Consider the following 10621-nt stretch of genomic DNA (forward strand, 5'->3'; position numbering starts at 1 on the left):
TCAGAATCGGTTCAAATACGACTTCCGGTCACGTACTCGTGTTTTATTCTGAAGGCCTGTCTTCCGGTGTGCTTTCTGCGCGCGGCGTGTTTGATTACATGAACTTTTGTCTCCTTCCGGAAACTTAAACGTCACTTTGTCAGTTTGCAAACACTTTGTTTTCAGTCGCTCCATGAATTCAGCGGCTCTTCCGCGCAGCAGCTACCGACTCACTCTCACTTTTCTCGGGGGAAAACTATCCGATTTGTCGGGCTGGAGATGAGGCTCCGGTGACGGGAGAGGCCGAACCGAGCCGAGTGAACCCGGTTCATGTGGGGACGGTTTTAAAACATCCGCCGACAGAAACAATGAGAAGATGAAGCCGTTTCTCTGGATTTTACTGTTTTCCCTGCGGAGTCCGGACGGGACGCGCGCGCACGGTGAGTGTTCCGGAGCTCTGCGGTAAATCCCTGGATTTCTCTCCGGAGTCTGGTCGCGTGCAGCGGGGAGAGAGGCGGCGGGCGACGGGGCGAAGTCCGAGAGAGATTAGTTCAAATAGTTCAGACCTGCAGGAAAACACGAAGACTGCGAGACAAACGCTCATTTAATTAACCAGGACACTCGCGCACTGTGTGCGTGTGTGTGTGCGTGTGTGTGCGCGTGTAGAAACGAGCTGAAAAGCACAAGTGTTTGTACATTTGTGCTTTTTCCGCATGGAGTTTGGTGTGAAGACAACGTGCAGGCAGACTGAGCATCTCTTCTTCTTCTCCTTCTCCTTCTCCTTCTTCTTCTTCTCCTTCTTCTTCTTCTTCTTCTTCTCCTTCTTCTCCTTCACTCCAACAAATACAAACCGGCTACAGATCAAAGGTCACGTGACATTCACCCCTCACTGGAAACTCCAAAAATCATTAAAACGAGAAAATTCCACAAATAGAGAGAGAGAGAGAGAGAGAGAGAGAGAGAGAGAGAGAGAGAGAGAGAGAGAGAGAGAGAGAGAGAGAGAGAGAGAGAGAGAGAGAGAGAGAGAGAGAGAGAGAGAGAGAGAGAGAGAGAGAGAGAGAGAGAGAGTGTGTGTGTGTGTGAGCAGCTGCAGTTCTCAGACTAGAGCTCAGTTGTGCCCTTGTGAGATGCCATTTTCCCACAATGCAATGCGCTGAGGGCCTGATGCTGTCACCAACACACTCAGTCTTGTTTTCATGTCTGTTACTTTCTGGTGAGAATAATTTATAATAATCTAACAGTAGACCCTCGTCTCCTCGTCTCCTCTCCTCAGGCGTCTCCTTCACTAAGCACCCGGCCAACCAGACGGTGTCTCAGGGCAACGCGGCCCGGCTGGGCTGCGCCGTGCAGGGCCTCACCGAGCCCGACATCCTGTGGATGAAGGACGGGGAGAAGCTCTACAGCACCGACCAGATGTTCATCACACTGGGAGAGCAGCACTGGGAGACCTACCACAGGTAGAGTACACCTGAGACCAGTACACCTGAGACCAGTACACCTGAGACCAGTACACCTGAGACCAGTACACCTGAGACCTACCACAGGTAGAGAACACCTGAGACCAGTACACCTGAGACCAGTACACCTGAGACCAGTACACCTGAGACCAGTACACCTGAGACCAGTACACCTGAGACCTACCATGTGTGTGTGTGTGTGTGTGTGTGTATATATATATGTATATGTATATGTACAGTCAGTGAGTGGAGTTTCCCAGTAACAGTGTGGAGGTCACTGGTGTTGTTGGTGTTTCTGCTGTTTGATGGTTAAACAGTTTGACTGTAAATACAGGCCGAGCTGCTGCTCGCTCTGAAGACGCCCTCCTCTTCATCCTCCTCCTCTTCGTCCTCTTCATGCTCCTGTTTCTCCTCTTCCTCTTGATTCAGCCAAACAAGACCTTTATCTCTGAGGAATACATCTTAACATCTGACCATAACTTTATCTATAACTATATATATATATATATATATATATATATATATATATATATATATATATATATATATATATATATATATATATATATATATATATATGTATGTATATGATCTGTGACGTTGGAGTTGAAGTGAAACTCTGGTTTGTTATAATTCTCATGGACCAGCACGAGGCCTCTTGGGGACTAATTCCAGCTTTGATGGTTCAGGATCAGGACTCTTTGTTTCCTGAGAGGCCGGCGGGTCTGCTGGCTGAGCAGCTGCTTAATCCGCTCAGGTCAGAGGTTTCTAGACCACCGCTGGTGGACCGTGCTGGGTCCTGGTGGACCATGGTCGGTCCTGGTGGACCATAGTTGGTCCTGGTGGGTCATCTTGAACCATGTAGGGTCATGGTGGGTCTTGGTGGGTCTTGGTGGTTCATGGTGGACCATGTTTGGTCATGTTGGGTCATCTTGGACCATGGTGGGTCACGGTGTGTCTTGGTGGGTCACGGTGGGTCACGGTGGGTCTTGGTGGGTCATGGTGGGTCTTGGTGGGTCATGCTGGGTCTTGGTGGTTCATGGTGGTTCATGGTGAACCATGTTGGGTCATGTTGGGTCATCTTGGACCATGGTGGGTCTTGGTGGGTCATGGTGGTCCACTGAGTCAGGATCTGCTTGCAGATCTGCTGATGGAGACTGGTTGGCTTCGTGCGTCTCTTGGTCTGTGGTCCTGGTCCGCTTGAGGTTCTGTGTTCTGTGTTCTTGTTGCCAGTGTGAAGTCGGTCCAGCAGCAGGATGCGGGTCAGTACTGGTGTGAGGTGGAGTTCCAGGACCTGACGTTCTCCTCTGAGCGAGCCTGGATCACGGTGGAAGGTGAGGCCCCTGAAGGCCCCTGAAGGCCCCTCGTGACCCTGAACACACCTGCTGTGCCTCCTGGCTGTGTTCAGATGTCCCATCATGCTCTTCTCCCTGAGCCTCCTGCAGGTGTCCCTCACTTCGTGCAGGAGTCTCAGGACGTGTCCACGTTCCCTGGCGTGCCCTTCAACCTCACCTGTGCTGCCGTGGGCCCCCCCGAGCCCGTGGAGGTGCTGTGGTGGCTCGGGGGTCTTCAGCAGGGCGAGCCCAGCCCCTCCCCCTCCGTCCTCCAGGTCCAGGGTGAGGAAGCGCTCGTGAAACACTCCGCCCAGGTGCATTGTGGGAAATGTAGGAGCCAGAGTCTCTCCACCTCTGAAACTATCGATCCACTCAAAGAATACTGTCGTTCATATTATTCTTCTTATTATTTTTAATAATGTATTAAGGCCACGTTCACAGCGGTCACATGACCACGTGACCACGGTGGTCACGTGGTCATGTGACCACGGTGGTCATGTGGTCATGTGACCACGGTGGTCATGTGGTCATGTGACCACGGTGGTCACGTGGTCATGTGACCACGGTGGTCACATGACCACCGTGGTCATGTGACCACGGTGGTCATGTGACCGTCCTCTGCAGCAGAGTGAGCTCCCTGACGTTGAGCATCGCTGCTGTTCGTCTGCAGGAGTGAACGGCAGCGTGAAGTTTTACTGTGAAGCCAAGAACAACCGAGGAATCTCTGTGTCCAGAACCGGAACCGTTCACATCAAAGGTGAGTTCACCTGCTGCAGCCTGCAGGTCATGTGACCTTCTCTCTATATTTCAATACAAACACTTTCTGTGTTATTAATGTTGTTCTTGTGGATTCTTTCTGTTTATTTATAATTTATATTTATTTATAATATCTCGTGTGTGTGTGTGTGTGTGTGTGTGTGTGTGTGTGTGTGTGTGTGTGTGTGTATACACACACACACACACACACACACACACTATATCTAACGAGTGTTTTCAGGTCCGTCAGTGTTTCTGTCCACATGACAAGAGGTCGAGGAACCAAACACTGACACAACTGGTGACCATCGCTCGGCTGTGATTGGACGATAACACTTTTTGTGGGCGGGGTCTCTGTCTCAGTGTTGCCGGCGGCGCCGCTCAGGCTGCAGGTGAAGATGGCCGACAACAACGTCACTCTGTCATGGAAACCAGGATTCTCAGGATACTCCGAGCTGTCCGTCTGCAACGTCCAGGTGACACACACACACACACACACACACACACACACACACACACACACACACACACACACACACACACACACACACACACACACACACAGTGACAGCTTTCTGAACCCTCCTCCTCAGCTGGCCAGGCGGTCGGGCCGGAGCAACCTGGACCTCCCCCAGCAGGAGGTGCAGGTTCCTCCTCACCTGCAGGTCCTGTGGGGCCTGAGGAGCCACTGGAACTACAGCGCCAGAGTGTCCTGCGTCAACGAGGTGGGGGCGTCGCCCTTCTGCCCGTGGCTGCACTTCCAGACACCTGAGTCAGGTGAGCCCTCTCTTCTGTTCACTGAAGCATGGCGTGACCTTCAGCTGCAGAGGAAGTACCACCTCAAGGTGAACTTTACTCCTGATCCTGGTGACTCGTCCTCCTTGAAGCTGCCTTGTCTTTCATGAGTCACCATGCACTGCAAGAACTGATCACACCAGAGATGGACCAGGACCTCAAAGACGTAGAGAGTCTGAGGAGGCAACAAGGGACCAGGTCTTTGGATCCCTTTGGGTCTTCTGTCCTTTGGGTCTTCTGTGGTCTCTCCTTTGGGTCTTCTGTCCTTTGGGTCTTCTGTCCTTTGGGTCTTCTGTCCTTTGGGTCTTCTGTCCTTTGGGTCTTCTGTGGTCTCTCCTTTGGGTCTTCTGTCCTTTGGGTCTTCTGTGGTCTCTCCTTTGGGTCTTCTGTCCTTTGGGTCTTCTGTGGTCTCTCCTTTGGGTCTTCTGTCCTTTGGGTCTTCTGTGGTCTCTCCTTTGGGTCTTCTGTCCTTTGGGTCTTCTGTCCTTTGGGTCTTCTGTGGTCTTTTCTTAGGTCTCTTTGGTGCTCTCTGGGTCTTATTTGGAGCTCTTTATTCTGGGTTTCCTTTGGGTTCCTGTCTGGTTGGTCTCTGAGGAGCCTCAGGGCTCTGATCACAGACCTGCTGCGTGTTGTTCAGCGTGATGTTCACAGTGAAGCGTTTCAGGTGAAGACGACATCGTGAGGACAGACGCTGCTGCTGCGTCTCTTTATTTTCATGTTAGTTTAAAAACAAAACACTTCATTAGAGATGCTACTGGCCTCTGAGCTGTGTGTGTGTGTGTGTGTGTGTGTGTGTGTGTGTGTGTGTGTGTGTGTGTGTGGTCCAGCTGGGTGGTGTCCAGTAGATTCCAGTCCTCTCAGTACAAAGAGCTTTTGTCTGTGGCCTCAATCCATTTGAAAAGACTTTGCAGCGCCACCTGCAGTCTGACCTCAGAGCCGCCTGTCAGATTACTTTATTAAATTATTAAATATAACAAACAGACTTTGTTCAGTTCTGCTTGACATGAAAGACGTGTCCCTCAGACGTCGGGTCTGGCTCCAGGACCCACCGTCACCCCGAACCACGGATGGAGGAACATTCTCAACGTCTCCACAGTGTTTAATGAAAAAATGGTTCATAACTCGTCCTGCAGGTTCATAACTCGTCCTGCAGGTTCATAACTCGTCCTGTAGGTTCATAACTCGTCCTGTAGGTTCATAACTCGTCCTGTAGGTTCATAACTCGTCCTGCAGGTTCATAACTCATCCTGCAGGTTCATAACTCGTCCTGCAGGTTCATAACTCATCCTGCAGGTTCATAACTCATCCTGCAGGTTCATAACTCATCCTGTAGGTTCATAACTCGTCCTGCAGGTTCATAACTCGTCCTGCAGGTTCATAACTCGTCCTGCAGGTTCATAACTCGTCCTGTAGGATCATAACTCATCCTGTAGGTTCATAACTCGTCCTGTAGGTTCATAACTCGTCCTGCAGGTTCATAACTCGTCCTGCAGGTTCATAACTCGTCCTGCAGGTTCATAACTCATCCTGAAGGTTCATAACTCATCCTGCAGGTTCATAACTCATCCTGTAGGTTCATAACTCGTCCTGCAGGTTCATAACTCGTCCTGCAGGTTCATAACTCGTCCTGCAGGTTCATAACTCGTCCTGCAGGTTCATAACTCGTCCTGCAGGTTCATAACTCGTCCTGCAGGTTCATAACTCGTCCTGCAGGATAACTAACGCAGTGATCCTCCTCAGTGCCCTCGGCGGCCCCCAGGAACCTGACGTTGGAGCTGTCGGAGCAGCAGCTGTCTCTGAGCTGGGCCGGGCTGCAGGAGGAGCAGCTGCAGGGCCGCCTGCTGGCCTACAAGCTGCAGTGGACCCTGGGAGGAGAACCTCAGGTGAGGGGTCGCGGTGGTCCGGCGCGGCGCAGCGTAGCTCCTCCCTCTCTGACCTCACGTCTGTGTCCAGGAGCCGCTGCTGTTCAAGGAGAACTGGGCCCAGCTGTCGGGAGGAGGCCGGTTCTTCAACGCCTCCTTCCAGGTGTCGGCCTGCACCTCGGTGGGCTGCGGGCCCTGGGGCCCCCCGGTGCTGGTGCTGCCGGCTTCAGGTGCGCCGCTCGCCTCCGAGACGGTTTGGCGCCGCCGCGGTCGCCGCGACCACTGACTCTGTGTTTCCTCCCTCAGTCCGGGTCCAGTCCCAGCGGAGCCACCTGGGGGCGGGGCTGCTGCTGGGCCTGCTGCTGGCCGCCGTGGCGGGCCTGCTGCTCGCCGCCGTGGCGCACCGCCGCGAGAAGGAGACGCAGTTCGGGTACGAACCGCACGGAGCTGGAGTCCAGAGCGGAAGCAGAGAATCGGCCTGAACGCGTAACGATGTGAGCGTTTGTGTCCGCAGCTCGGCCTTCAGGCCTCCGGGGGCCGAGAGCTCGGTCTCCTTCACGGCGGCTCGGTCCTTCAACAGGAACTGTGCTGGGCTGCAGGACTCCACCCGTGAGTTCCTCCACCCTCCTCGTCAGGATGTAGTCGAATCTCTTTGTGTGTTTAAGTCCGAGAACAACAAACACACGTTGACCCTGAACGGCCTCCAGAGACGTGTTGACAGGAAACACTGCTGCTGCCACCTGCTGCTGCCACCTGCAGCTGTGTTCACCTGTGTGTGTGTGTGTGTGTGTGTGTGTGTGTGTGTGTGTGTGTGTGTGTGTGTGTGTGTGTGTGTGTGTGTGTGTGTGTGTGTGTGTGTGTGTGTGTGTGTGTCCAGTGGACAGTCTCGGTATAAACGAGGACCTGAAGAACAAACTGCAGGATGTTCTGATCCCAGAGAGGCTGCTCACCCTGGGACACATGCTGGGGAAAGGTACACAACTACACACTAATGCACACAGCTACACACTGATGCACACAGCTACACACTGATGCACACAGCTACACACTGGTGCACACAGCTACACACTAGTGCACACAGCTACACACTAGTGCACACAGCTACACACTAGTGCACACAGCTACACACTAGTGCACACAGCTACACACTAGTGCACACAGCTACACACTAGTGCACACAGCTACACACTAGTGCACACAGCTACACACTGATGCACACAGCTACACACTAGTGCACACAGCTACACACTAGTGCACACAGCTACACACTAGTGCACACAGCTACACACCACCAGAGCCTGGTGGGAGGCGACTGGAGGCAGTGACGTGTGTCTACCTGTGCAGGTGAGTTTGGCTCGGTGCGCGAGGCGTTCCTGAAGAAGGAGGACTCGTCCGTCCTGAAGGTGGCGGTCAAAGTGTTGAAATGTGAGACGTTTCTTCTTCTGTGGTGTTTGTTGATCAGTGTGGTGAAAGGAAGCGTGACGAAGGAAAATGTCTTTGTTTGTAAATCAAATATTGTATCTGAAACACTAAAAGCAGTTGAAGTGTAAACATTGAGGTGTGTGTGTGTGTGTGTGTGTGTGTGTGTGTGTGTTCAGCTGACATCACCTCATCAGGTGACATTGAGCAGTGTCTGAAGGAAGCAGCTTACATGAAGGACTTCCACCATCCAAACGTCATCCAGCTCATCGGTAACACACACACATGCACACACACACACATGCACACACGCACATGCACGCACACACACATGCACACACACACATGCACACACACACATGCACACACACACACATGCACACACACACACACACACACACATGCACACACACACACACATGCACACACACACACGCACACACACATGCACATGCACACACGCACACAAAACACACAAAACACGAGTCAAAGGTCAGGCCGTTTGATTGACACTTCTTCCCGTCCAATAGGAGTGAGTCTTCACCGGCGGCCTGTGCAGCGTCTGCCGATCCCGATGGTGGTTCTTCCGTTCATGAAGCACGGAGATCTGCACACGTTCCTGCTGCTGTCTCGACTCGGAGAACATCCTTTTGTAAGAGAGCAAGATCCTACCTCCAAGAACACCTTCAGCCTTACCTCATGTCCTTATGTCATGTCCTTATGCCATGTCCTTATGTCATGTCCTCATGTCATGTCCTCATGTCATGTCCTCATGTCCTCATGCCATGTCCTCATGTCCTTATGTCATGTCCTTATGTCATGTCCTCATGTCATGTCCTCATGTCATGTCCTCATGTCCTTATGTCATGTCCTTATGCCATGTCCTTATGTCATGTCCTTATGTCATGTCCTTATGCCATGTCCTTATGTCATGTCCTTATGCCATGTCCTTATGTCATGTCCTCATGTCATGTCCTCATGTCATGTCCTCATGTCCTCATGTCCTCATGTCCTTATGTCATGTCCTCATGTCATGTCCTCATGTCATGTCCTCATGTTATGTCCTCATGTCATGTCCTCATGTCATGTCCTCATGTCCTCATGCCATGTCCTCATGTCCTTATGTCATGTCCTCATGTCATGTCCTCATGTCATGTCCTCATGTCATGTCCTCATGTCATGTCCTCATGCCATGTCCTCATGTCCTTATGTCATGTCCTTATGTCATGTCCTCATGTCATGTCCTCATGTCCTCATGTCATGTCCTCATGTCATGTCCTTACATCATGTCCTTATGTCATGTCCTTATGTCATGTCCTTATTTCATGTCCTCGTGTCATGTCCTCATGTCCTTATGTCATGTCCTCATGTCATGTCCTTATGTCCTCATGTCATGTCCTCATGTCATGTCCTTACATCATGTCCTTATGTCATGTCCTTATTTCATGTCCTCGTGTCATGTCCTCATGTCATGTCCTCGTGTCATGTCCTCATGTCCTTATGTCATGTCCTTATGTCCTCATGTCATGTCCTTATGTCATGTCCTCATGTCATGTCCTTATGTCATGTCCTCATGTTATGTCCTCATGTCATGTCCTCATGTCATGTCCTTATGCCATGTCCTTATGTCATGTCCTCATGTCATGTCCTCATGTCATGTCCTTATGTCCTTATGTCATGTCCTCATGTCATGTCCTCATGTCATGTCCTCATGTCATGTCCTCATGTCATGTCCTTATGTCATGTCCTCATGTCATGTCCTTATGTCATGTCCTCATGTCATGTCCTTATGTCGTGTCCTTATGTCGTGTCCTTATGTCGTGTCCTCATGTCGTGTCCTCATGTCATGTCCTCATGTCATGTCCTCATGTCCTCATGTCATGTCCTCATGTCATGTTATGTCCTTCTGCCATGTCCTTATGGCATGTCCTCATGTCATGTCCTTATGTCATGTCCTCATGTTATAAAAAAAAAGTTTGTTATCCCAAACTAAGAATCTTCTTCCAAGTTATGTCATGTCCTCATGTCATGTCCTTATGTCATGTCCTTATGTCATGTCCTCATGTCCTCATGTCATGTCCTCATGTCATGTCCTTCTGTCATGTCCTTATGTCATGTCCTTATGTCCTCATGTCATGTCCTCATGTCCTTATGTCATGTCCTTATGTCATGTCCTCATGTCATGTCCTCATGTCATGTCCTCATGTCATGTCCTCATGTCATGTCCTTATGTCATGTCCTCATGTCATGTCCTCATGTCATGTCCTCATGTCATGTCCTCATGTCATGTCCTCATGTCATGTCCTTATGGCATGTCCTTATGGCATGTCCTCATGTCATGTCCTCATGTCATGTCCTCATGTCATATCCACACGTCATGTCCTCATGTCATGTCCTCATGTCATGTCCTCATGTCATGTCCTTATGTCATGTCCTCATGTCATGTCCTCATGTCCTCATGTCATGTCCTCATGTCATATCCACATGTCATGTCCTCATGTCATGTCCTCATGTCATATCCACATGTCATGTCCTCATGTCATGTCCTTGTGTCCTCATGTCATGTCCTTGTGTCCTCATGTTATGTCCTTATGGCATGTCCTCATGTCCTTATGTCATGTCCTCATGTCATGTCCTCATGCCATGTCCTCATGTCATATCCACATGTCATGTCCTCATGTCCTTATGTCATGTCGTAATGTCCTGTCCCCTCAGGACCTGTCCCAGGTGTCCCTGCTGCGCTTCATGCTGGACATCTCTCGGGGGATGGAGTACCTGAGCAGCCGGAGCATCATCCACCGAGACCTCGCCGCCCGAAACTGCATGTCAGTCCTCCAATCAGCTGGCCCCAATGTCAGGCCACGCCTCCTCATTTACATACTGCTCCAACAGACTCCACACAGGAACATAACTTTAGATTTTTTAAATGGTTTTTATTTTATCTTTTTGTGTTTTCCATAACATTAATTAATATGTGTGTGTGTGTGTGTGTGTGTGTGTGTCAGGCTCAATGAGAACA

General features: G+C 50.7%; 1 protein-coding gene across 1 annotated transcript in view; it reads left to right on the forward strand.

The window, feature by feature from the left end:
- Positions 1-160: 160 nt before the first annotated feature.
- The window catches only part of LOC137802313 (tyrosine-protein kinase receptor TYRO3-like), a 13520-nt gene continuing 3059 nt past the window's right edge, over positions 161-10621 (forward strand). The window contains exons 1-17 of the mRNA XM_068600116.1: positions 161-419; positions 1253-1436; positions 2670-2770; positions 2882-3052; positions 3441-3527; positions 3890-4002; positions 4120-4303; positions 6062-6204; positions 6275-6413; positions 6490-6613; positions 6698-6792; positions 7061-7156; positions 7528-7608; positions 7782-7874; positions 8133-8254; positions 10318-10427; positions 10608-10621. The exon at positions 10608-10621 is cut by the window's right edge and continues 146 nt beyond it. Coding sequence (XP_068456217.1) covers positions 356-419; positions 1253-1436; positions 2670-2770; positions 2882-3052; positions 3441-3527; positions 3890-4002; positions 4120-4303; positions 6062-6204; positions 6275-6413; positions 6490-6613; positions 6698-6792; positions 7061-7156; positions 7528-7608; positions 7782-7874; positions 8133-8254; positions 10318-10427; positions 10608-10621 — 1921 coding nt within the window. The 5' untranslated portion in view covers positions 161-355. The remainder of the gene's footprint in view (positions 420-1252; positions 1437-2669; positions 2771-2881; positions 3053-3440; positions 3528-3889; positions 4003-4119; positions 4304-6061; positions 6205-6274; positions 6414-6489; positions 6614-6697; positions 6793-7060; positions 7157-7527; positions 7609-7781; positions 7875-8132; positions 8255-10317; positions 10428-10607) is intronic.

This window comes from Clinocottus analis, unplaced genomic scaffold, assembly GCF_023055335.1.
Source record: "Clinocottus analis isolate CAN_PGR_092001 unplaced genomic scaffold, fCliAna1.0.p SCAF_5, whole genome shotgun sequence".
Classification (NCBI taxonomy): Eukaryota; Metazoa; Chordata; class Actinopteri; order Perciformes; family Cottidae; genus Clinocottus; species Clinocottus analis.